We start from the raw sequence: 26,737 nt of genomic DNA on the forward strand, positions 1-26,737 counted from the left end.
TTGCTTATAATGTGGGTTGTTTTTTCTCCAGTAAGAGTGAATTTACAGTATCAGTGGAAAATATTTATTCATCTGCTATAAGGTTAGTATTTTACAGGAACCCAGTCAGCCAGCTAAGATGACTAAGTGGCTGGCATGGGCTGCGGGTGTATTTTTTCAACTGTTGGACTGGCCCTTTCTACCCCATTTCTTTGGTGTACACCACCAAGAAAGACAGTTTGCCTGCGGTGTAGTTCTTATTTCCCTGGTTTGGTGTTGGATTAAACTAGCTTGGCAGGTTGGTGGATTTAACACAGCCTAGTGACTGTTCCTTATACAGACCTCTGTACTCTGTTCAGCCATGAAATAAAGTTTGAGTTGAGGATCTTGAAAATCACTTTTCATGCATAAGTCACATGCTTAATGCAAATAGTGTGAGAATACTTGATACGGAAATTTGCCTGAGTTCACTGTTGTCACAGAATAGGAAATAGCCTATCTCAATACCAAAACAAACAAACAAACCAGACAATTAGTGTTTATCTCCATCTAAAAGTTGTGTTTCCTTCCAGGAAGGAGAGAGTGGCATTATCTGCATACCTTTAAAAAATTAGAGGTGATTTAAAAAATTGGAGTGATTTAAAAATTACAATTTGCAATACTTTTTTTTTTTTAAAGCTCTTTCAAAACAAACAAAAGGCCTCTATGTCTGGCTGGCCTGGAACTAACTGTACAAATTCAGGCTGGTCTTGAACCCAAGAGATCTGTCTGCCTTTGCCTCATGAGTGCCAGGATTAAATGCATGTATGTATTACCATGCCTGGCACCAATAGCTTTAGACTTATTTTATATGTACGAGTATGTTCATGCAGTGGGTGTATGCTGCGCCCACAGAAGTCAAAAGACCGTGTTCTTCAAACAAAATATTTAGCCATACGCAAGCATGAGTTTTCTTTTTTTAACATGGGATCAGGATCTCATCATGTAGCACTAGCTGGCCTCTAACACAGATTCTCCTGTCTCTGCCTCCCAAATGCTAGGGTTCAGCAGCCTCCACACCCAACTGAGTTTTCATTTATTATGATTTTTAATGTATATCATGTTTAGAGTAGTTCGCCATTGCTCAAAGTGTTTTACAATTCTCTAAAGATAACTGGGAAGGGTGTGTTAGAATGCCAGAACCTTTATTAACAAGTCAGCCTAACCTTTAACATCTTCAGAACTGAGAACCTTTAAATGGATAGAGGCAGAGGCTAAAGGGTCCAGGTAAAACAGTCCTGGCATTGCAGGGTTGTCCCAGGAGTCTCAGTTACAGCAAAGTATCTAGTATTTCTCTGGACTAGAAGGATCTAAGTCAATCTTAATATACATTAACTGAGAAGAATTAACTGAATAGTAACATTAACAAGAAGGGGAACAAGGCATAAAGTGATTTAACCGAATCAAAAAGGAAACTCAGAATGAATGTTAGTCTTTGGTACAGCCAAATAACCAATCTACCCTTACAGAGTTCAGAGTGGGTGGAATGCAAAGGAACAGCTGCCATCAATCCGTAAGTTTATCAGAAGTTAAAATGATACACTTTGAATGACTAGTATTTGCACAATGGCTAATAAAAGCACCACATTTACATTGGCATAAGCCTTTTGTCCCAGCACTGAGGAGGCAGAGATAACCTATTTTATACTTCATGAGTTTCAGGCCAGCTAGGGCTACATAAACTTTACCTAAGGAAAACAAAACCCAACATTTCATCTGCACTCAAGATTGTTAGGGCCTCACACAAGGCACACAAGTGTTCTGCCTGTGACCCTGAACCTTGCTGCTAAAAACTCCACACCTTACTAGGAGTGATACTGACATAGCAAACCACCTAAGTTGTTAGAACATGCAGAAACTGGAATTCCTAAGTGCACGGGGAACTGCAAGATCATGTAGACACTTTGCAAAGTTCAGAAACGCCTGGGACAAAGTAATCACATTGATGGTTAATTATAAAAATGGTATTTGTTCACACACGAGCCTGTATGGGAGTAGGTTTGTTTGGGATTCCCCAAACTAAGCCATAGTAGCCTACCAACTGGCTAATGGTGTATTCTAGAATACTGCAGGATAAAAAGAATGATGGTACTGATGTACTGCAAGCATTGAGAAGTAAAATTCTGACCTTGCTTTGAAACACATACTAAAATTGGTTTATACAGATTAATCAGTATGGACCAACACAATGATGACGTGCAAATCTGTAATGAGTCTCCTTCAACCCAAAGGGCATTTTCGTGGTACTTTTATTAGCCATTGTAGCAGGAACTACACGATCATGTTTAATTCAGTATGGCCAGTGAGGCTCTACCTTTGCTTAGGCTTGAAAGCTCTGTGCTGTGCATTGGGTAACAAGCTACTTAACAAATTCAATGCTTGAATTTCCATTAGATCTTGAAATATGCCCCATAAAGACATTCTTCTTGAGTCAAAATTCCCTTTCCAAAGGGATTTAATACTATATGTACCACATTAAAAATATCCAGGGTAGGAGGCTGGACAGTGAGAGCTCAGTTGGTTAAGGCTTGAGGACCTGTGTGTGATACCTGCACCCAGGTGAGAAAGCCAGTAATGGTGTGTCCCTGTAATGTTAGCCTTGTGGAGACCCAAGCAGTAGACTGCCACAAGTTCAAGGCCAAACTGACCTATCATGCCAGGCAAGGAGGAGGAAGACATCCTGATATGCTCAGGCTTCTAGTGGTTTTGAGGCTCATGGCCCTGCTGGACACTCATCTCTCTCCATAAACTTTAATGTGTGGGTTTTCTCACCTTGCAACCATACAGCTGAGCACATCTTTTACCACCTACTACTGAATGTCCAGAATCAATTATTTATACTGGAACGACTCACTTTCATAATCACACCTTGTACTCATTTCAGAGACAGACTTTGGAAGTAAACTGAAAAGCAAAATATTATTAAAATAAGTTATTTATTGCTATTTTAAAAATAAATTAACATTTATTATAAAGTATCAAATTTGATTTAATCTAATATTAACAAAAGCATAATATACTCCAGTAAACAAGGATTTCCAACTTAATGTGTAACTAAGTCAATTAAATACTTTTAGGCAGGGGCGAACAAGCCACTGCCATGTAATCCCCAAAATCCAAACAGCTTCACATTTAAGGTGCTCTTCTCCACTGGAAATGCACAGAAAAATGACACATCCCGAAAGCAGCTACAGAGAAGGCGCTAGCTAGCTCAAAATTCTACTTCATATCCCTGAAGGAGGTGGTAGCTTTCCCCACCTGTTTTATATAATTGACACTTTGTTCATGAAAGCAGTCCATTCATGGAATGTGGTAGCATGGTCATGTCTTGGGGCTTGGCAGTGTCTGCTCATGTGCCCACATTCAGAGTTAGGAGAGATACTAAGGCTGTGGGCTGCCATCATTTCACAGTGCCTCAGGAACACTGAGAAGATGGCTCTCTTCTCCTTAGAGGTAGGAAATATGGCCACTCCAGAAGAGCTAGATCTACAGTTTATCTTACAGTAGATTCAATAAGATGGTCAATACAATTTTTTTGTATCTTTGAAAAATTGTTTTTGCAACCAGGTTGAAAGTTGGGGTATTCGTGAAGATAAATGCCATTCGTCCTAAGACCTTAAGTCCTGTTGTTGAGCATGTCTTCACACCATCCTCTGTTTTTGGCCTCCATATAGACAGATGCACTGCACTGCTGCATGGTATATTCCATCTCAATGAGCTGGCGGCATCCAATGGTTAATTTTTCCCTATGGGAAAAAACAAATGGTAAATCACCACAAAACAGTCAAAATATTACAGGACTCTGGAAGCAGAGGCAGGCAAGTATCTGTGATTCAAGGCAACCTAGTCTATGAAGTGAGTTCCAGTCTTGCCAGGGCCACACACCCTGTTTCAACAATTATTATTTGGTTGGTTGGTTTTGGTTTTTTGAGACAGGGTTTCTCTGTGTAGCCTTGGCTGTTCTGGAACTTACTCTAGACCAGGCTGGCCTCGAACTCATAAAGATCCGCCTGCCTCTGGCACCCAAGTGCTGTGATTAAAGGTCCTCCCCAAAAGGAGTATATCCTCTTAACCCCTGAGCCATCCTCCAGCCTTCCACCTACATTTGACGCCTAGACCCACATAATAGAAGCAACAAAGTAATTCTCCGAATTGTCCTTTACCCTCACATGTATGCTGTTGTGGTACACGTGTGTACATACACGCACGCACACATGCACGCACACACACACACACTTTTAAAATAAAATAGTGTGGTGGCTCTTAGGAGGCTAAAGCAGGAAAATCCTCCAATTCAAGGCCAGTCTCCCATACATAGTGAATTTTAGACCAGCATGGACTACAGAGTGAACAATCTCAAAACACACAACAAAAATAAGAATTGCATATATTTACTGTATACAGCATGGTTTGCAATATGTGTACATTATTGAATTGGCTGGGTTGAGGTGATCAATACATATTACCTCCTAAGCATCTCTTGAACTACTACTCAACTGAAATTCTGTGTCCTTTAACATCCACCCAATCTTCCTACTACCTCCTCCAGGCCTATTTCTGAATTCCACTATTTTGGTTCTGCATAAAAGCAAGATCATAGAATAATGACATCAAGGCTCGTCCATATGTCTACAAAAACAGAACTTGCTTCTTTTCAAAGGCTAAACAATATTCCATAGAGCATTTCCCTTATCTGTTTATTAGCTTGTATACATTAGATTGATCCCAAATCTTGGCTACTATGATCAATGCTACACTGAAAATGGAAGTGCAGAAATCTTATCAGCATATTATGTCTATTTCTGTTAGATATATTAAACATTTTCTCGTTTTTGGCAGTCCTGAGGATAAAACCTAAGACTTTATGCATGTGAAGTAAGTGTTCCACCAGCCAATAGTCTTAATATTTGGAGAGAAAATGTTCTTCTTCACAAAGGGAGCTGAGCACAGATCCTTAGATACCCAACAATGGAGAGACTTCCAGCTGTTGATTCCTAGAATTCAAAAATAAAGCTTCCCATGGCAGAACTCTCTGTAAACAGGCAAAGTTTAATGTTTAAGTAAAATACCGTGAGTTGAACAGCCTAAATTTCAATCTTACTCTCTGAAGGACCTCTCCTAGCAGGAGGTGGGGTTATGTTTAGATGTCACCAAGGAGTAAGTGACATCTGTGGCTATACTGTATCTACTTCAGTTAGAGAGTTAAAGAAAGGGGGACTGTAGAGATCACCATCCTGACGGAATAGACACTTCAGAAAAGGCAAGGTGCCATGCTGCTGCTCTTTTAAAAAGGCTGCTGGTTGGGTAAAAGTGCTTGCTGCTAAGCCTGATGACCTGAGTTTGGTCTTCAGAACCCACATGGTAAGAAGAGAGAACCAATTCCAGCAAACTGTTAATCTGACCTATACATGTCCACAACCAGCAATTAAATGAATATTCATAACTCCAAACCAAAGGTGGGATATACTGGGAGTGATGGCACATACCTTTAATCCCAGCATTTGAGAGGCAGAGGCTGAGGCCAGTGGATCTATTTGATTTTGATGTTAGCCAAGGCTACACAGTAAGACTCTGTCTCAAAATAATGTCGGAAAGTAGGAAGGCATGCCTAATATATTCCATTGCCTATATCATGGTTTTTTCAATTACTGTTTTAAAAAGTTTATTCTGTATTGGAGCCCAAAGGCCAAAGGAAGATGCTGATGGAGTTAACAAGAGGTTCTAAACCACCCAACTTAGGTGCTGAAAATAAAAATCAGGTCCTCTAGAAGAGCAGTGAGTACTCTTAACCTCTAAGCCATCTTTCTGGCTCCAATTACTTTTTTAAGAAATGAGATTAATTCAGTTGACTGTCAAAAGCAATAGGGGCCTGCAAATTATGAGAGCCCCAGTTCTAGGACAGCAAAGAATTACATTTAATGTATTTCCACCTAAGAGAAGGTCTCTCTGAGCTCAGGAAGGACACTCAGTATCTAGTGGTATTCAGGGAAGGGTGGTTATCCTCATTATACTAAGCGTGTCATTACTTCCTGGGTTTCCAGAATGGCTCAGAGCCATGTCCACAATGTTAGGACTATAGCTACTCTCCTCCCACACAACACATCCCTTGATGTAGGTAGGATACTAAGGGAAAAGAGCTAGTCAGAACTCAGGATCCCATGAGAAAGGCGAGACAACAAAAAAGTAAATACACTATATATAAACATCATCCTGGAAGATATGTCTTCTCAGAGACTGACTAAAACCCAATTTTGGTGTGGGGGATGGGAAAGAAGGAATGGGAGGATAACTAACACTAAACACCTTTTGAAAAAGCTAATAAATAGATAAGGGAAATGCTCTGGAATATTGTTTAGCGTTTGAAAAGAAGCAAGTTCTGTTTTTGTAGCCATATGGACACCTACTACAGTGAAAGCTTCCTAAGACTATATAGGTAAACATACATACATGTAAAAGGAATTTAGAGGGAGTTATCCTATAATCAGAACACAACAACCAAACTAGATATCATGACCACCAAATAAAAACCCAGTAGTACCAGGAATAAGTTACTTCTTTTTGAGCTGTTAGTCAATTTGATCAAATAGACCCCCAAACATAGACCACTGGTACTGTTCTTTGGTTAGCTTCCAGAACTTGACAGTAGATGCTATTGCAGGAAACACCACATAATTGAGTCATTAACATGGAGAGATCAAGTGGGTTTTGACCTGGAAGTTTCATCCAGCTGGCTAGCTTTTACAGAGCCGGAAGGTGCTGGGAATGGTACCAGAAAACAAACTGAAGAAAACTAATCTTCAATCTCACTCAGCCATGACGCACAATAACAACTTGCCTGCAAGATATGCCCACTGCAAGAATGTTGTGGGGTTAACCAAATTATGGCTGGATTTAAGGAAGGCCTGTTCCACAAAATGAATCCACACCTGGCATTGTTAATGAGCCAAGAACCTGTGACTTGATAGGCCATAGGCCCTTGTAGAAAACCTATTAATTCTACTCAATGGACACAGCATTAAAATGACTCCTAATGACTTATTGCTATACCATAGATCATTGCTTGTCTCAGACTTCATCAGAGAACCTTATTGCAGGAAATGGTGATCAACACGGAAAACCCACCAGTTAATATGTAGACAGTAAAAGACCTTAGACACACTTAATCCTAAACAAGACATATATATCATACCCTCCCCTTTAAGGCTCATGGATCTTTGAGGAAGAAGATGGGACGACTGTACGAGCCTGATGATGTCAAAAAATGGTATTTTCTGTATATGCCAGGGCAGATAGATGCACACACAAACTCACTGAGATGTGACAGCATAGATAAGACTTACACAAGCTGAAGCCAGACAAAATCGAAGTATGTGGAGAGAGAGGTATGGGCACACAGTCTCACCCTTCCATGAGGAGTTGTTGGCATTTGATAGCAGTCAGGAAAGACAAAGCCAGTATTTCTTTAATGGTGTGACCTCTATATTACCACATTCCATGATAAATCCCACATTCAACAGTAGTTGGCCAACACAAACTGGACTTGATGGGAAAAGGAGAGGGTGAGGGAGAGGGAGAGAGAAACGCATGAAGTTGGGTGGGTAGGAAGGTGGGACGGGTGAGTATGATCAAAATACATTGTATGAAATTCTCAAAGAATTAATAAAAATATTATTTTAGAGTTACTCTAGGCCTATTTAAACTACTCAAAAATAAAGATTTTTAGAATAGCCTTGCACAAGGTTCAAAACAGAGATAAAAATGTTTTCTTATAAATTCTAAAATAAAACAAAAATTAGACATGTCTACATTCCTATTCTTGGTCATTTATTCTACAGTTGCAAACAAGCTGAACTATCTTTCAGTAACTGAATCTTTCTCCTTCCTTTTTCTTCCCTTCCCCACCCTCAAGGTTAAGAAGGGCTCCCTCTCTTCAGCCTAGAGGCCCTGAGTTCCTTCCCTTCATGTGAGTCAGCATTGTGGCAACGAGTGTTCAGTCATTTCCTTCAGCAAGCTGTCAGTGCAGGCTGTTCATTGTAGCTGGTGTGGTGATAGAATTTGAGTTCCTTTCCTCAAGATTTGTCTATTGCATAGATGACCAACCTCTGACTTTGTCTCTCCAGCGTCTCCAGTGACCCATCTTCCTTGAGCACTCACCTCTTGGTAATAGGACCCTCACAAAGACTAGAAGCAGCTCAATACATTCTTAGATACTACCTAACTACAAGAAAGCTCTTCTTTCAGGTCCATAAAAGCCATTTATCTGAGTCTAAGTTAAAATGAAAAATATTTCTACTTTCTTCCTGACAGTCTTATTGTCTAGAGTGCCTTAAATATGTGATCTTCATGTCTCAGCTTTGCAAGCAGCTGAGATTACAGGAATGCACCACCATACCTACCTAACACTTACATTCTGTATTCACATAGAATAGATAGATATGGCCCACATGAACAAAAGCTCTTTAGAGTCTTCAATAATCTATAAAAATAGAATGTGGAACATGTCTATAGTCCCAGCTAATAGGCAGGCTGAGACAAGAGGAGTTGCTGCTCTCCCAAGTTCAAAACCAGTCTGGGCAATACAACACCACCTTGCCTCAGAGTAAATAAATGAATAAGATTGTACATACATGCACACATGAAAGAATCTTGAGGTCAAATATGTTAAAACCACTTTAAACCATATAGCTGATAAATTAACATAAGCATTTTACAGATATGAAATACTCCATATTAACAAAGGTTAAAAAAGTTGTAAAAGGGGTTGGGGAAATCACTTCAGTAAAGTGTGTGCCATGAAAGCATGAGGACCTAAATTCAGATTCCCACCTTCCACATAAAAAGTCAGGCATAGCAGCATCTGCCTGTAATCTTCATGCTATGGAGGCAGAGACAGGCAGATCCCCAGAGCTCACTGGCCAGACTCTATCTCAGAAATAAGGTGGAGAGTGACTGAGGAAGACAGATGACTCCTCTACGAGCTTACACATGCATGTGTACACACACACACACACACACACACACACACACACACACACACACACACCATTTTAAAAAAATGGTGTCACCTCCCACAGTGATAGCAAATAGGGTAAAAGCTTGTGACAGATGTCTCCTTATCTACATATAGATGTGCTTACCGATACTCAGTCTGAGAAACACAATCATAAAGTTCCTGGGCAGTAAATTTGACATTTTTGTTTACCTAAAAAGAACCAAAATACAGTTATTAAGGAGATATGGTAAATAAAATGGGTGATGAAAGTAGAGTTAGAATGGGGCATATCCTGAGAGCAGAATCTTCCATCTTCAGTCACTGCCTAAAAGACAACTAAAATAGTAAAAGGAAGAAGTTCAGTGACCATAATATTAATACTGCACTATGTGCAAACTTCAGTCCTATTTACAACTCAATCTATTCACCGAACTAGAAATATTAGAAATGAAATGGGCCTAAACATACTAGAATCTTTAAAAAGCAGATTACTTTGGCGTTCAGCTGGACAGAAAAAAAAAAACTTCTATAAGCGGTATGAAAAAGGCTTGCCCCACAGGTGTTTCTGTCCTCGCTCTTCCCTTCCCCCACCTTCATTCATTCACTCACTGCGTCATTTTCTTCCTCCCTCCTCGCTTCCTTATGGTCTTAGGAATCAAACTCAGAACTTCATGCATGCTAAATAAGTTCTCTACCCTAGTGCTATGCCTCAGCCCATGAAAATTTTCTAAAAATCTGTATCTTAAAAGTCCAGAGACATAATTTATAAAACCACAAATATAAAAGCATATCACTCAAGTTGTTGTATACTTGGAACACAAAATGAAAAAAATCTTTTTTGAAATTTTATTATCATTAGTGTGTGAGTGTACATGTTAAGTGTGGTGGTTTTATGCCACGGTTCAAGTGTCAGGGTCAGAGGACAATTTGAGAGTCAGTGGGTTCCAGGAATGAAACTAACATCACCACGTTTATACAGCTTGCACACTTTTACCAGCTAAGCATAGAAATTTTTATTTTTTGGAACTTACTACTACCGATGTAGCCAATGTTCTATTTATGTGCAATGAGTCTGTTTCAAGGCTTCTGCTACACTATCAATACTAGATCTTCACTGAGACTTCTCTCAGCTGTCCCATTTTTGTCCTGTGTTACAGAGATCCTGCAGCTTCGGGTAGGTACTGGGTGGGCCAACTCAAAGCCCTGGATCTCTGCTGGAGGGTAGCTGACTTGGTAAGCCCTCCAGCTCTCCAGTACTGGTCCCAGCAGCTTACCCGAGTGCCTAACCCAGCAAGGGGTGAGGCCAGCTCTCTGTGCTGCAGGCTATCTTGTATATCTTAAAACAAGCACATCTTAAAAACAAGTAGAAAAACAAGTGTCACTGGCAAATTTTTATTAACACTCAGAAGCTTTAATTTAGGTCAGCCTATACAGCCTGTACAAGACAGCAAGATCCTGGCTCAAAAACAAACAACAAACAAAATCTTCATTTGAAGAAAATGTCAATGTTAATCTTACTGTATTTATTTATATCAAACAATATATAAGTACTTTTCATACCTCATACTTGATTAAGAAGTTATAGAGAGTCTCAATATCTTGGTAATTACTATTAGGAGCCAAAATCCTAAAATGAAACAAACAAAAGGACTATGAAAATTAATTTTTAAAATGCTTTTAATTTTCTCCTTCAAACTTATATGTATTCATGTTTATTAGGTTTATTCAAAGGTTTATAAAAACATTAACTTAACTTAACGAGATCAATTTATTAATATATTTTAGCTTAATACCTATAAATTAAGAATTACAAACATTTTTTTCTTTTTAGCCTGCTGAGACAAATCCTATGTAGCCAGATTGGCCTCAAACTGGAAATATAGCCAAGTCAGGCCCTGAACTCATAATCCTCCTGTCTTACCTCCTCAGTAGTGAGATTACAGGCATACACCATTGTGCCTGTCTGCCATATATGTAAATTATAATTCACACATTGCATTATGCATTTGTGCATTCCTCAAAAGGAAGACACAAATATGAATTTACACTCTGTATCTTTTAAGCTGCAGATTTCCTTCTATAATGTTCAGCCAGGTCAAAAGACAACAAACAAAACTGACAGAGTAGTTCACATGCCCAAAGTCAGATTGTAAAAGATAAATCTGGAATTAGAACCTTTATCTTATTTGCCTTTTTAACTCATGAACTGGGTTATCAAGTCATCTATTATAGAGTTCCAACAGTACCATATATTGTACTACTTTTTTTTTTCCCGAGAAAGGGTTTCTCTGTGTAGTATTGGCTGTCCTGGACTCACTTTATAGACCAGGCTAGCTTTGAAATCACAGTGAACTGCCTGCCTCTGCCTCTCAAGTGCTGAAACTAAAGGCTTGCACTATCAAGCCAAGTGATAGTATACTACTTTTAAGATAAAGGGAAATAAAGGTAAAATGTGAGCATGTGTCTCAAAACAAAATGGAACTATGCTATTTCAATAAGCACAACAAATGCTAATGAATTTCAATCATTACAAAAACCATTATCCATGTTTAATTTTTTTAAATATATCCCTACTGTTCAAAAGAAAAATTTTAAACAGATTTCTTTCTTTAAAAAAAAAAATATTGCAGCCGGGCGTGGTGGCGCACACCTTTAATCCCAGCACTCGGGAGGCAGAGGCAGGCGAATCGCTATGAGTTCGAGGCCAGCCTGGTCTACAAAGTGAGTCCAGGATGGCCAAGGCTACACAGAGAGACCCTGTCTCGAAAAAAAAAAAAAATATTTTGGGGGCTGGAGAGATGGCTCAGTGGTTAAGAGCACTGACTGCTCTTCTGAAGGTCCTGAGTTCAATTCCCAGCAACCACATGGTGGCTCACAACCATCTGTAATACAATGCCTTCTTCTGGTGTGCATAAGGGCAGTGTACTCATAAACATAAAATAAATAAATCTTTAAAAAATATTTTGGTTTGTTTTTGAGAAAAATGTCTTGCAACAGCCTAGGCTGGTCTTGAACTTTCTGTGGTACTGCTTCAGCCTCCCAAGTACTGGAATTACAGGTTTGTACCACTAAATTTAGCTAGCTGGGCTTAATTTGACCTAATTTGATTCTGTTTTTAGGAATATTTCAAGCACTACATGTCTAGTTACAAACATGTTATTACTAATTTTCATATAATAATTACATCTTTATTTACTCTTTTAAAAAAGATTTATTTTTATTTTATGTGTTTTGTCTGCATTTATATATGGACCATAAGCATTCCTGGCACCTGAAACGGCCAGAAGGCGGCACCAGATGCTCTGGAACAAGAGTTACATACAGATGGTTGTGAGCTGCCCTGTAGATACTAGGAACCAAAGCAAGGACCCCTGTAAGAGCAATAAGAGGTCTTCACCACTGAGCCAGCGCTCCAGCCCTGAAGTTGTCATTACAGTTTCTGAAGAATTAGAAGAATAATGGGGACTGGAGCAATAGTTCAGTGGTTACAAGCACTGACAGGGTGTTCTTGGAGAGAAGCCAGGTTCATTTCCCAGCACCCACATGGCAGCTCACAACTGTCTGAAACATCAGTTCCAGGGAATCTGAAGTTTTCTTTTAGCCGTCAGGCACCCACATAACTTACATGCAGACAAAGTACTCATACACATGAAAGAAACAGATTAATATAATAATGATGACAATGGTGATGCCAACTTATGGCATAGTGGCTGGTGCCTGCAATCCCAGCACTCAAAAGACTATGGCAAAAGAAATCCCAGTTCAAGGCCAGGTCAGGGTACACAGTGAAATCCTGCATCAAAACAAAATGTTGTAATTTTCGTAGTTCCTTTTGATCAGTGAATGGCGAGATGAGTATTAAACTTTTTATTCACACTACTGTTTACTGGTAGCTCAAGAGATAAAAAGGCTAGAATGTACCATCGCACATAATTTTTAAACTACCTGTGTATAAATCCTCTAGGAAACTTACTAAATATACAACCTCCTTTCTGTATAAAATATGTCTGGTTATTTTTACTTAAGTAAGTTTAGATTAAGATTACATTTTAAAGAAGTTTTCTCTCTTTTTTTAATAATTTATTTTTATTTTATGTGCACTGGTGCTTTGCCTGCATGTATGTCTGTGTGAGGTTGTCAGATCTTGGAGTTACAGACAGTTGTTAACCTGCCATGTGGGTGCTGGGAATTGAACCCAGGTCCTTTGGGAGAGCAGTCAGTGTTCTTAACCATCGAGTCATCTCTTCAGCCCCAAGAAGTTCTCTTATAGACAAGAATCACTGGGTTAGTTACTGATACCAACTCCTCCCTCCCTCCTTCCCTCCCTCCCTCCCTCCTTCCCTTCCTTCCTTTTTGGTTTTTCAAGACAATGTCTCACTATGTATATATGTGGCCCTGGCTGGCCTAGGCTTGCTTTATAGACCAGGCTGGCCTCAACTTCACAGAGATCCAACTGCCTCTGCCTCTCCGAGTGCTGTGATTACAGAAGTATGCCATCATGGCTGGCCCAGCACCTCATTTTCAAAGCAGAACTATGTCCAGCCCAATACCTTATTTTCAAAGCATAAAAATATATAAAGCACTGAGAATATTATCCTCTTACTTATATCTTCCCTTGAGACAGAGCCTCTTTTTTTTTTTTCCTTTGGAAATTTGACACAGTTTCTCTGAGTAGCCCTGGCTGTCCTGGACTCTTCTCTTTCTTTCTTTCCTTCTTTTTCTTTCTTTCTTTTAAGTCCAATAGCCTATCACAGTCTTTTTTTTTTGAGACAGGGTTTCTCTGTGTAGCCTTGGCTGTCCTGGACTCGCTTTGTAGACCAGGCTGGCCTTGAACTCACAGTGATCCACCTGCCTCTGCATCCCAAGTGCTGGGATTACAAACGTGCACCACCATGCCTGGCTGAGACAAGAGTCCCTTGACACAGGCCATGCTGGCCTTAAATTCATGATGTAGCCCAGTCTCACCTCAAGTTTGAAATGCTCTTGACCTAGACTCTCAAATACTAGAGTTATTTTAAAACAACTTATAGCTTAGTTTATAAAGTTATTAATATGTTAGTGGGTGTAAAATGATTTCAAGAGACTAGCATACTATACAGTATTTCCAAAGCTTTTTTTTTTTTTTTAATCAGAAACACTTCTGTCAAGGAACTCTTATGTATGTGGTTTCAGGGATGCTCTGTGAATATTGGAGTGCACAACCAGCACACAAGAGGGCACTATTGTTGTTTTTTTTGTTTTGTTTTTTTGAGACAGGGGTTCTCTATGTAGCTCTACCTGTCCTCGAACTCAGAGATCCTCCTGCCTCTGCTTCCCAAATGCTAGGATTAAAGGCATACACACACTCCCTTCCCCAATCCCCAGCCACTACTGTGTCTTTTAACATGACTATACCCATGTTGGAGTCAGAGGTTGAACTATATTTATCTTTGTTTCCCTGGTGCCTAGTATGATGCCAACCCCAGCTGGTGCTCAGTAAGCACTTAGACAAATTTATATCCTTGCTTTCTGCAGGTGTTATAAAGCATTGATTTATATACTCAAAGTGAACCATAGTCACTTTAATATTTATTAATATTAATATTTATTATTTCATATTACTTAAAGTTAAAGGATTTACTGCAATATAGAAGCTGTATTTGACTCATATTAGGACCTGCCATGTTTTAGTTCATTAATAACAATATTGTCAAGACTTTAATAGCTTCATTCTAAAAATCACTCAGACAAACTGAGGTAAAATACCATCTAAATATTAATAATGATATGAATTTTTATTTTTTTATTTTTGGTTTTTCAAGACAGGGTTTCTCTGTGTAGCCTTGGCTGTCCTAGACTCACTTTGTAGACCAGGCTGACCTTGAACTCACAGCAATCCACCTGCCTCTGCCTCCTGATTGCTGGGATTAAAGGCGTGTGCCACCATGCCCAGTATGATATGAATTTTTAAAAGCTATAAAAGGAAAACTATTATTTCCTCTATATGATGAATATTTAAATCAGACACGTATAAAATCTCAACCATCATAAGACCACGTTGCCTCTTACACTGTATTTCAGTTTGTAGTATGGTGAAACTCCTCTTAGATTTTTTTTTTAAAGATTTATTTATTTATTTTGTATATGAGTACCTATCTGCATATACACTTGCATGCCAGAAGAGGGCATCAGATCCCATTGTTGATGGTTGTGAGCCACCATGTGCAAGCTTGGAAAAGAACTCTGGACCTTTAGAAGAACAGACAGTATTCTTAACCACTGAGCCATCTCTCCAGCTCCCTATTTTAGGAATTTAATCATGTTAAATATTAACATATTTGGGCCGGGCGTGGTGGCGCACACCTTTAATCCCAGCACTCGGGAGGCAGAAGCAGGCAGATCGCTGTGAGTTCGAGGCCAGCCTGGTTACAAAGAGAGTCCAGGACAGCCAAGGCTACACAGAGAAACCCTGTCTCGCAAAACCAAAAACACAAAACCAAAAACAAAGCATATTTGTTTAAGAGGGGCAGTGATAATTAACATATTTCTCCAGGGTAATTACTAAGTGCTCAAATGTGCCTGGCACTGTCCCAGAAGCTGTAATATATGAGATAAAAACAGAGTATCTAGTGTTTTTTTCCTATAAAAGGAAAAGGAAAAATTTTTTTGTGTTCCAAACTAGAAATCCATATTATCTGCAGGAAAAAGAGAAAGGTAAATCTAAAAGCCAATCATTTGTTAGGTGTGATGGTGTACACCTTCAATCTTAGCACTCAGGAGGCAGAGGCAGGCAAAGCTCTGTGGGTTTGAGGCCAGCCTGGTCTATACCTGACCTGCCAAGGCTGAATAGTGAGACCCTGTTTCAATACAAGTCAATATATATATAACTTTCTAGAAGACTTCTAACAGGTCTAAATTAAGCTGATAAATATAGAATTTATAAATTTTAAGTTTAATATGTTTACCTTTGAATTCCTTCAAGAATATCCTTCACAGCTGCCATTAATTTTTGAAGATATATAAATGCTTCTTCAAATGATGCTATTTTTGAAGTGGTCAAAGTTGAACTTGAGTCCAGTGTTTGAAACACATCTGTGCTAAAAAACAAAAAAGAAGTATATATTTAGGTCTTTTCTTCATTGATGACATATAAAAAAAGTAACAATATGATTAATCTTTTGCATGGTTATCTATTTAAATTAGAAATAAAAGACGATGACATGAAAGAAATCTGGGCTAACATCTACACAAGGAATATTAGCCACACACCATACAGATGTAATTTAAAGGAATTAATATAAAAGCTAGATACATTTCACTCTAAAATATACATTCAAGTCAGTACTCAAGAACATAAACACGAAGAAAGAACTAGGTATCAGATTAAATAAAAACCTGGAAGTTCAGGGGCTAAAAAGATGGCTCAGAGGTTAAGAACACTAGCTGTTCGTCCAAAGAATCTAAGTTCTATTCCCAGCACCCACATGGTGGCTCACAACCATCTACAATGAGATCTGGTGCCCTCCTCTGGCTTTTGGATCATATGCAGGCAGAATACTGTATAAACAATAAATAAATAAATCTTAAAAAAACAAAACAAAAATGGAAGTTCATCCTTGTAATCCTACTTCCAGAAAGTTATTGTGATGGCAATAGATAGTGAAACTTTTAATGTCTACTTAATAAATTAAGATTTTTTTAAATGTTTATGCTATGTATAGATCAAAAATAAGACTAGGTATTATGGTACAGTTGAGAGTCAAAAGCAGATAGACTGAATTCAAAGTCAGCCTGGTGTATGTAGCAAGCCAGGGCTACATAGTGAGACCCTGTCTCTAAATAAATAAGTAAATATTTACTTTTAGTAACTATATTAAAAATCAAAACACTTTGTATATGAATGGTGTCCTCCAAATTCACATTCATCTAGAGCACTGGTTCTCAACCTGTGGGTCCCGGCCCTTTTGGTCATAGGACCCTTTCATGGGGGTCACCTAAGACCACTGAAAAACATAGATATTTATATTATGATTCACTACAGTAGCAAAACTACAGCTAAGAAGTAGCAATGAAAATACTTTTAAGGTTGGAGGGTCACTTCACTACAACATGAGGAACTGTATTAGAGGATCGCAGCATTAGGGTGGTTGAAAACTACTGATCTAGAACCTCAGTACAGACCTCGTCTGAAACAGTGCTTTGGCAAATATAAATGGTTGAGCTAAAAGAGGGTTGGATTAGAATAAGCCATACCCTCTCCATGAAGACAAAAGTAGAGACTGGAGAGATGCATTTACTAGGCAAGCATTGAGGTTGACCACTGGAAGACAGAAAGGCACAGAGCAGATTCTCAATTAAAAGTCCCTCCAGTCTTGCTTTTCCAGTTTGGGGCCTTCATAACTGTTAGCAAATAAATTTTACTGCTTTAAGATATATAGTTTTACGGTGATTCATTGTGATACCTCTGGGAGACAAATACATATGGCTAGAAGCAAAGATGTGCCTATAGTACACTAACAGCATTAACTGTGACACCCTTCAGGTAACAGCATTAAAGAAAACATAAAGCTGAACATCATGGCACATGCCTGTGATCACCACAGAGGCAAGAGGATCTCTGTGAGTTTGAGGTGAGCCTTGTCTATACAGTGAACTCCAGGACTATACAAAGAGAGCCTGTCTCAAGAAGAAAGGGGGGGGCAGGGAGAAGGAAGGAAGAAAGGAAGGAAGGAAGGAAGGGAGGAAGGGAGGGAGGAAGGGAGGAAGATAAGATATCGGAGTCTGTAGACCTTAAAAACTATGTGATCCTATTCTGCCTCAAGATAAACAAACTGTCACAAAGACTAGATAGCTTTCCTAAAGTCACTGTCTTTATTGTCCCAACAGGAACTGTGGTACAGTTTTTTACATAGCAAAAATACTAAGCTGAGATGGTGACCCATGTCATTAACCCAAGCACTCAAGAGGCAGAGACAAGTGGATCTTCCAGGCCAGCCAGGGCCATGTAGTAAGACCATGCCTCAAAAAGAAAGAAGAAAAAAGGAAAGGGGGAGGGGGAGAAAGAAAGAAAAGGGTAGTGAAATATTTTTCTTTAAGTTATTTTTATACAAAATAAAACATGGGAAAATAGACTAAATAAATATTACTAATATAATTCCTTATAAATATAGTCACCCTGAATGAGTTGGTTCTGGTTAGGTACATTTCAAATCAGTTATATATAAAAGCTGCAATCTACTGTCAGACCCATTAGATTCAACATTATGAAATAAGCTATTCATCTGGTTAAGTGGTCAGTTAATATAAAATTATCAATGATCAACAGCAGTTTCTTTATTGCTTTTTCCTGCACAGTATTAATAAAATTGAGTCATTTTGATTAATAATGACAAAGGTAACAAATTATAAATATAAATCATTCTGAAAATTCAAAAATACACATTCAGACAAGTGCCTCAAACACTTGAATAATGAATTTCAGAAGAGCCTTGCTTTGTTTTGTTTTGAGACAGGATCCTATGTGGCCCAAGCTGGCCTCCAAGTCATAGCTATTCTGTCTCACTCTCCTTCCTGAACAATAAGTAGGATTATAAGCCTGTGTCACCATGCCTAGATAAAAGATTATTTTTTACCTGAATCAGCAATACAAAGCACTCAACATATAATTTTCTCATAAATAGACAATAAAAACCTGATATGACATAAGTTCAAAACTGATTATCAAGCCATAAAAACAATGGCATTCATAGCTGTGCAAAAGGACTTGTCTGTTTCTTTTCCTATTGTTAAATAAAATACTTTGACAAAAGCAATTTAAGAAGGAAAGAGTTTATTTTAGTTCACAGTTCAAGGTACAATTCACGGTGGGGCTTTGAGCAAGCAGAGCTGGAGGCAGCCAGTCACACGGCACCCACAGGAATGGAGCAGACAGCAAGAGATGAATGCACGCTGCTGTTCACAGCCAGGGCATCTTTTCACCTCAACTAAGTAATCAAAATAATCTGCAATAGGCATACCCATAGGCCCATCGCTCAGATGTTTCTCGATTCTGCCAAGTTCATAACACTAATCAAAAACATGTTCTAGTAACTTATATGAGTAATTAAGAATAGACTTACCAGACCTCCAAATGAGCATTTTTAAATGAATTATAGTCAATGAGTTCTATTGCAATTCTGGTATACAACTTGACTTGTGAAAAAAAAAACTAGGCTAAATAAATAGTGTTACTTACTGAAATGCTATTATATATAAAGTCTATTATCCAGAAAGAGTACAGAGTTCTTTAGCATGCAATACAAATGCCTGAATATTATAGATCAACTCCTATGTTTTCTAATATCTTCAATATGGTTTTATATTTAAAGCAGTCATTCTTGCCTCCTATATATGGTAATTTTCTGTAAACCAGAATTGCCTCCTATATATGGTAATTTTCTGTAAACCAGAATATTGGATTAGCCAAAACACCAAAAATAATGTTGACTAGAAAAACAAATTGATACATTAAAATTATAAGTTTGTAATATAATCTTTAGTTCATATATTTCATAGTTTATGTATTCTAGTGTGATAGGTTAGAAAGTCAAATAGCAAGCCATAATTTGTTGAAATATGTTTAATTACAGCCAAGGACCAAAAAATGAACTCAAAGAACAAAGGAGACAAATGGGATGATAGAAAAAAGGAAAGACAGATGAGAACGAGGCACAGGGAAATATACAACATAAACATATACTTGTATTAAATTTAAAAACAGATATACAAGTAAATAAATAAATAAATGAGTTCCTAATATCCAATGTTGTAATAGTCAATTGAGAACAGATATTTCAGGTTGGAGAGATGGCTCAGAGGATAAAGGCACTGACTGCTCTTCCAAAGGTCCTGAGTTCAATTCCTAGCAACCACATGGTAGCTCACTACCATCTATAATGTGATCTGATGCTCTCTTCTGGCCTGCAGGTGTACATGCAGTTAGAGCACTCACATACATAAAATAAATAAATAAGTCTTTTTTTTTTTTTTTTTTTTTTTTAAAAAGGAGAGAAAATACTGCTAATATTAGTCTGGTAATTTTAAAACAGATGACCTTAATCTAAAACAACTGTCACACTGGAGCTTGAGCCAAAGTCATACCACTTGGTAAATTAGTTTTATAAAGACAATGGGCTTAGGCAAAAGTATAGGTGTTCATCTATTTTAAAATCAGTGGTTTTTATGTAAGCTATGATAACAATACCTTATTTGAAAAACTATTCAAAGGGAATGTGGCCCAGTGTCAGTACACCTGTCTAAAATACAAGTGCTCCTAAATCCTGGGGGGTGGGGGAGAAAGGGCAGCAAAATGGTTTAACAGTTAAAGATTCTTGTTGCTAACCTAATGACCTGAGTTTGATCCCAGGAAATCACGTAGCAGAGAGGCAAAGAACCCACTTCTAAGCCAGGCATGGTGGCACACGCCTTTAATGCCAGCACTCAAGAGGCAGAGGCAGGCCTAGCCTACAAAGAGAGTCCAGGACAACCAGAATTACTACACTGAGAAGTCCTGCCTTGGAAAAGAAAAAAAGAAGGGGGAGGGGGAGAACACACATCTGCAAATTGTCCTCTGACCTCCACACTATGACACCTCCACACCCACAAACACACAAATAAATATAAAATAAAAACTACCCAAGAACGATCTCTGTATCTATTCATTTCAGAATTCTAAATTCAGTGTATTATGTTTATATACTAAATAGTATTTTCTCTTTTAAATAACAGTATTTATCAACCTTTAAAACTTTTATATGAATTTTCTATAATCAAAGAAACTTTTTTCAAGTTAGTTCCAGTTTAATTACAGAGTCACAGCATCACTGGTTGTGACCTATGCAAGCAATGCTCCTCATCTTTTTTTCTCATTTCTTTTTTCTTTTTGAATTTTCAAGACAGGGTTTCTCTGTGTAGCCCTGGCTGTCCTGGCTATCCTCAAACTCACAGATATCCACCTGCCTCTGCTTTCAAAGTACTGGAATTAAAGGCATGTGCCACCACCACCCAGCATGCTCCTCACCTTGATTACATCAGAATCACCTGGAGAAAATGCACTCTCAGATTCATGTTGCTCCTACTGAATCCAAATTTCTAAAAATAAGTGTTTAGATATAGAAACTTTAACATTTTCCAGGTAATTCTGATGTTTACCTCTATTTAAACTTAACTATTTCTAATGTACCAATTTGACAAAGGGCTCTTAATATGACAATCTAGCACAATAAACTCATAGCCAAAACAATAACAGTAGAAGTGGTAATAACAGAAACACTACAAAAAGCAAATTTGTCATGATAAAGTTGAAAAATGTCTTGTGAATTTAGTACCTGTTCTGATATATTGAAGTCCAAACATTCTCCAGGACAGACCAGATTTCTTGATGCCTGGTGAACTGAGGAAGCTGGTGAACTGGAGAATCCAAAAAACCACTGACATCTTGGTTATGAAGCTTCATCAAAGAAGTGTCGTCCTGCTTTTTACTCACTGTGCTTCCTGAAGAGTTTGGCTTAAACTTTGTCTTGGCCTGTGACATAAGATTTACATAAAATGCACACCCAATCCTTCACTAGCAATTGAGAAAACAGAGTTACTAGCTTTCCAGACATGCTGGCTGTTCTTTTCTTTCATATGTATAGAATATTCCTAGAAAAGCATTAGACTTAGAAAAGATATTTTTCTTTCTTATTTAAATCAAGTATGTTCAGTTTATTTACTATAGAAACTGTTTTTACCTAATATATGAATGTCAATTAAGAATACTGTTCGATGTATTGTTACATAGAGACAAAGGACAAACTAGGATGATTAAACAGGGAGGGGGATGGAAGAAGAGGGCAAAGAAGGAAATCTCGGAAGGGACTCCTAACACTAAAGGCCTTTTGAAAATCCATATGGAAACCTACTACTGTAGAAGCTTCCTAAAATACATACATACACGAAGGGAATCTAAATAGAGTAGCCAAATAATAGGGGAGACAATACCCCAACTAGACATCTCATGCCACCAAGGGAAACCTGCAGTGCTAGGAATGGGTTATATTTTGTTGAGTTGTTGGAAACGCTCAAACATCACAGATTATTGCCAAGGCTATTGATTACCTCCATAACCTGATAGAAAGGCATTACTGCTGAAGACAAAACTTACATATATCATGTAATACACAGAAGCTGAGCTGGTGTCTAACTATTAGAGACTTCACTACAACTGACTAGTGTTCATGGTACTGGAAGGTTCATTGCCATGCTAGCAGAAGAGAAAGGTAATCATCAGTATTTCTCAGAAACAAGCCTTGTGACCTACAAGAGTAACTAGCCTGCAAGAAACACTGGTACAATAGTTAAATGTTATGGGAATAACCAAAGCCTTTCTGATTGAATTTAAGGCCCACTCTTCTTTGTTTGTTTGTTTTTCAAGACAGGGTCTCTCTGTGTAGCCTTGGCTGTCCCGACTCATTTTGTAGACCAGGCTGGCCTCGAACTCACAGTTATCCGCCTGCCTCTGCCTCCCAAGTGCTAGGAATAAAGGCATGTGCCACTATGACCAGCTCCTAAGGCCCACTCTTAAGATGGAATCCATATCTGGCACTACTAAAGAGGCCAAGAACCTGAGACTAGATAGGTCATGGGCCTAGGAAAAACCTAATATTATTCTACTAGAGGAACATAGCAATAAAATGGCACCTAACGATATGCTGCTATACCCATAGTTCAGTGCCTTGCTCAGCCCTCATCAGAAGCTTCCTGCAGTAGATGGGAACTAACACAGAGACCCACAACTGGACAATGTGCAGATAGTGAGAGACTGGAACACTCAGTCGTAAATGGGATGTCTTCATCAAAGTCCTCCCTTGACGGCTCAGGGATCTATATGTAAGAGCAGATGGAAAGACTCTAAGAGCCAGATGTGATAGATGACTCCAAGGAAACAATGTCTTCCAGACACAAGACTGAAGCACATATGAATTCACAAAAGAAGCAGCAGGACACAGAAGGCCTGCACTGCTTCAAGCCAGATGGGTCTAGTGTAAATTATCTAGTGCGCCTGGCCCTTTAAAGGAACCCCAGTTGCGAGCCAGACGTAGTGGCACATGCCTTTAATCCCAGCACTCAGGAGGTAGAGGCAGGTGGATCACTGTGAGTTCGAGGCCAGCCTGGTCTACAAAGCAAATCCAGGACAGCCAAGGCTACACAGAGAGACACTGTCTCAAAAACAAAAACAAACAAACAAACAAAAAAGGATCCACAGTTGCTAGTCAGCTGGCTCTTTTAAGAATTCTTAGCTGTTAGAACTGCTTGACCCTACCATCTTTGATGTTCATTATCTCTTGGATTTCTGGGAATAAGACAGGTTATAAAAACCAGCTGAGGCTTGGGAAGTTGGGGGGATGGCTGGCAGTGTTGGAAGAGAAGACAGTTGGAAAAGAGTAGTTTGTTAGGAGACAGTAGAGCCAGGAGAAGCTGAACTGAGCAGATAGGCTAGAACAGCTGTTATAGTTTGGAGCTGCTAGTAGTAGGAAAACTGGGGGAAGGGACTGTTTAAGCAGACTGTTAGGGAACTGAAGAACAGTTAAGAATAACATCTGAGGGGGCTGGGCTGGAAACCGGGAGGAGGGATGGCATGGAGATAAAATAATAATTAGTGTTCTAAAAGAGCTAGCCATTTTATAGTTAGGATTCCAGCACTGAGAGGGTCAAACAGACACAGGCTCTTATGCCTAAAACCAAAAAGATATTTGCAATTGATACCCGCTTGCAAAGGCAAAATTAGGTTTCCAAAAGAGTCTCACTGGGTATGTTAACCATACTTTTAAAGTTGATCCCAATGCCCAGGAGTAGGTGGCCAACACAAAACAAACAATACTTATTTCTCTAGAGTTAAATTTCCATATTAATAAAGAATAATTTCAAAAGTTAGCTTCATGTCTTAATATCTTTATGCTTTAAAGTGTTTTAAACAAAATTTCTTCTTTTTAAAAAAGATTTATTATTTATACAGTATTCTGCCTGCAATGTGCCTGCCCACCAGAAGAGGATACCAGATCTCATGTATAGATGGTTATGAACCACCATATAGTTAGGTAGGTATTAAACTCAGGACCTTTGAAAGAACAGCCTGCTCTTAACTTCTTAGTTATCTCTCCAGCCTCTAAACAAAATTTCAGATACTGCAAATAGTAACTGTTACTATTTATGCAAACATGCCATGCACAGGAGCTTTCTAAGAGATGGCTCAGAGATTAAGAGCGCTGACTGTTCTTCCAGAGGTCCTGAGTTCAATTCCCAGCAACCACATGGTGGCTCACAACCATCTATAATGTGAACTAATGCCCTCTTTTGGCCTGCAGGTGAACATGCAGGCAAAACACTGTATACAAAATAATAAATAAATCTTTTTTTAAAAAAAGATTTCATATTAGCTCAATCCTCATGACTACCCAGTATTATGACACAGAACTGAAATCCTATGAAACAGAAACAATTTAGTTTTTTTTTAGATTTATTTATTTATTTATTTATTTATTTATTTATTTATTTATTTATTATTCTGCCTGAATATGTATCTACACACTAGACAAGGGTATTAGATCTCATTGTAGATGGTTCTGAGCCACCATGTGGTTGCTGGGAATTGAACTCAAGACCTTTGGAAGAACAGGAAGTGCTCTTAACCTCTGAGCCATCTCTCCAGGCCCAATTTAGATTTTTAAGTGGAGGAAACTAAGAAATAGATTTCAAAAACGTATGCAAGATAGTAAGAAGCCTAACGGAGATTTGACTCTCAGCAATCTATAAAAGAGGTTATGATCCCACACCAAGTGCACAGGTATTATCGTTCTCTATTTTGTGGGGCAGAAAGCAAAAAGAGATCATCCCTTCATTTTGCCTATTTATATTAAATTATGAACTTCATAGACACAAATAATGGACATATATAAATATACATAATTTTTTTCTTCTTAAAATATAAATTTTGTGGACAGGCGGTAGTGGCTCATGCCTTTAATCCTCGCATTCAGGAGGCAGAGGCAGGTGGATCTCTGTGAGTTCCAGGCCAGCCTCGTCTACAAAGCAAGTCCAGGACAGTCAAGGCCACACAGAAAAACCCTGTGTCAAAAAACTAAAACACCCCAGGCAGGTCAGCTCAAACTACTGTACCAACCAAGGACAATGCATGCAGTAAACCTAGAACTCCCATCCAGATCTAGCCAATGGACAGCACATACTCCACAGTTATATGGACAGCAGGGACTGACTCGGACATGAACTATGCTACCCCCTATTTGACCACTTCTCCTTGGTAGGGAGGCCTGGTGACACTCAGAGGAAGAGGAAGCAGGCCACCAGGAAGAGACCTGATAGGCTGTGACAAATAGTTGGGGACAAATTCCCCTTCTGTCACAGACCTAGGGGAGAGGAATAGGATGGAGGAGGGAGGGAGAGGGAACAAGAAGATACAAGTAAGGGGATAACAATTTAGATATAATAGGAATAAATTACTTAAAAATTTAAGAAAACTAAAACTAAAACACACACACATGCACAAAAATCCCAAAATTTACATAGTTTTTGTTTCTTAATTATTTATGTGTATGAATGTATTGTTTGAACGCATGTGTGTGTACCACGTGCATGCCTGGTGCCTAAAGAGGTCAGAAGATGGTGCCAGAAGCCCTGAAATGGAAGTTAAGGATAGTTGTAAGCTACCATGTGAATGCTGAGAACTAAACTAGAATAAGTCAGGATAATAGTTTCCTTTTACTTTTGTTCACTAAATTCATGTTTGAAATGCATGTGATCAGTTACTTTTAGTCATCTCTAGGCATCTTACCTCTGCAAGTACTTGGAGGAGTTTGTTTACTTGAACAAAGGTCTGGGGAAGAATGCCATCATAATTCGACCTTGTACTGAAGGCGTGTAACAGACTTTTAGAATCCTGAAGCAAGAACTTCACTGTTGTAAAATCCACTGAATTATTAGCTAGTTAAGAGAAAATTAAAGAAAAAAACTATGAAAGAATAGGCATACAACACAACAGTCCCTTGAAATACTAATCAAGTATTATTTCTGCCATTTAAACAGATTAGACACACATCTAATATGTCTGTGGTATCAAAAGCAACAACTGAACACATTTTTCATGGCAAAGTATTCATGTTGACTCTGGATTTCTGTTTTTGGATTCTTTTGTTTATTTGTTTTTATGTTATGAGCATTGGTCTTTTGCCTGCATGTATGTCTGTGTGACAGTGTTGGGTTCTCCAGAACAGGAGTTACAGATAGTTGTGAGCTGCCATGTGGGTGCTGAGAATTGAACTGAAGTTCTCTGGAAGAAACACCCAGTACTTTTAAACTGCTGAGCCATCTCTCAGGCCCTGTTTTCAGATTCTAGGAGTTCCTTGAACACAGCCAACTTCAAAGGAAAGGAAAGTGGAATATTGCACTCCTCAGTTGAAAAGGACTAATCACTAGAGAAAAACCCAGTGTCGTGTTTTCAAAGCTGAAGCTGTCACATCCACATAAACTATTACACAGGAATGTTAGAGGCGAGCAAGTGAGTTAAAGGTGGCTCCTGTCATGATTAAACAACTATCATGCGAAACCATACCTGAAATTTCATCACATGAGAAGTAAAATTGAAAATATGTTATTTCTTTATATACAAAAGAGTTCAGCTAGTAAACAGACTTTGAACAACAGTAAGAAACAAAA

General features: G+C 38.5%; 1 protein-coding gene and 1 long non-coding RNA gene across 7 annotated transcripts in view; one reads left to right on the forward strand and one right to left on the reverse strand.

Annotated features, from left to right (window-relative positions):
* Positions 1–3,615: 3,615 nt before the first annotated feature.
* Positions 3,616–26,737, reverse strand: part of Swt1 (SWT1 RNA endoribonuclease homolog) — a 51,121-nt gene continuing 27,999 nt past the window's right edge. For 2 of the 6 annotated variants that reach the window (XM_051147552.1, XM_051147549.1), the window contains 6 exons: positions 25,857–26,005; positions 21,355–21,551; positions 15,955–16,086; positions 10,571–10,637; positions 9,156–9,220; positions 3,616–3,764 (listed from right to left, as the gene is read on the reverse strand). In XM_051147552.1, coding sequence (XP_051003509.1) covers positions 3,635–3,764; positions 9,156–9,220; positions 10,571–10,637; positions 15,955–16,086; positions 21,355–21,551; positions 25,857–26,005 — 740 coding nt within the window. In that variant the 3' untranslated portion in view covers positions 3,616–3,634. Of the gene's footprint in view, positions 3,765–7,112; positions 7,558–9,155; positions 9,221–10,570; positions 10,638–15,954; positions 16,087–21,354; positions 21,552–25,856; positions 26,006–26,737 lie in introns of those variants that run through there. The other 4 variants (XM_051147551.1, XR_007830780.1, XM_051147550.1 and 1 more) reach the window with 4 other exon arrangements.
* LOC127190519 (uncharacterized) lies at positions 17,492–18,041 on the forward strand. The gene is made up of 2 exons (XR_007830782.1): positions 17,492–17,619; positions 17,876–18,041. It is a non-coding gene; the product is annotated as an uncharacterized LOC127190519 (long non-coding RNA).

Source organism: Acomys russatus, chromosome 6 (genome assembly GCF_903995435.1).
Source record: "Acomys russatus chromosome 6, mAcoRus1.1, whole genome shotgun sequence".
Lineage (NCBI taxonomy): Eukaryota > Metazoa > Chordata > Mammalia > Rodentia > Muridae > Acomys > Acomys russatus.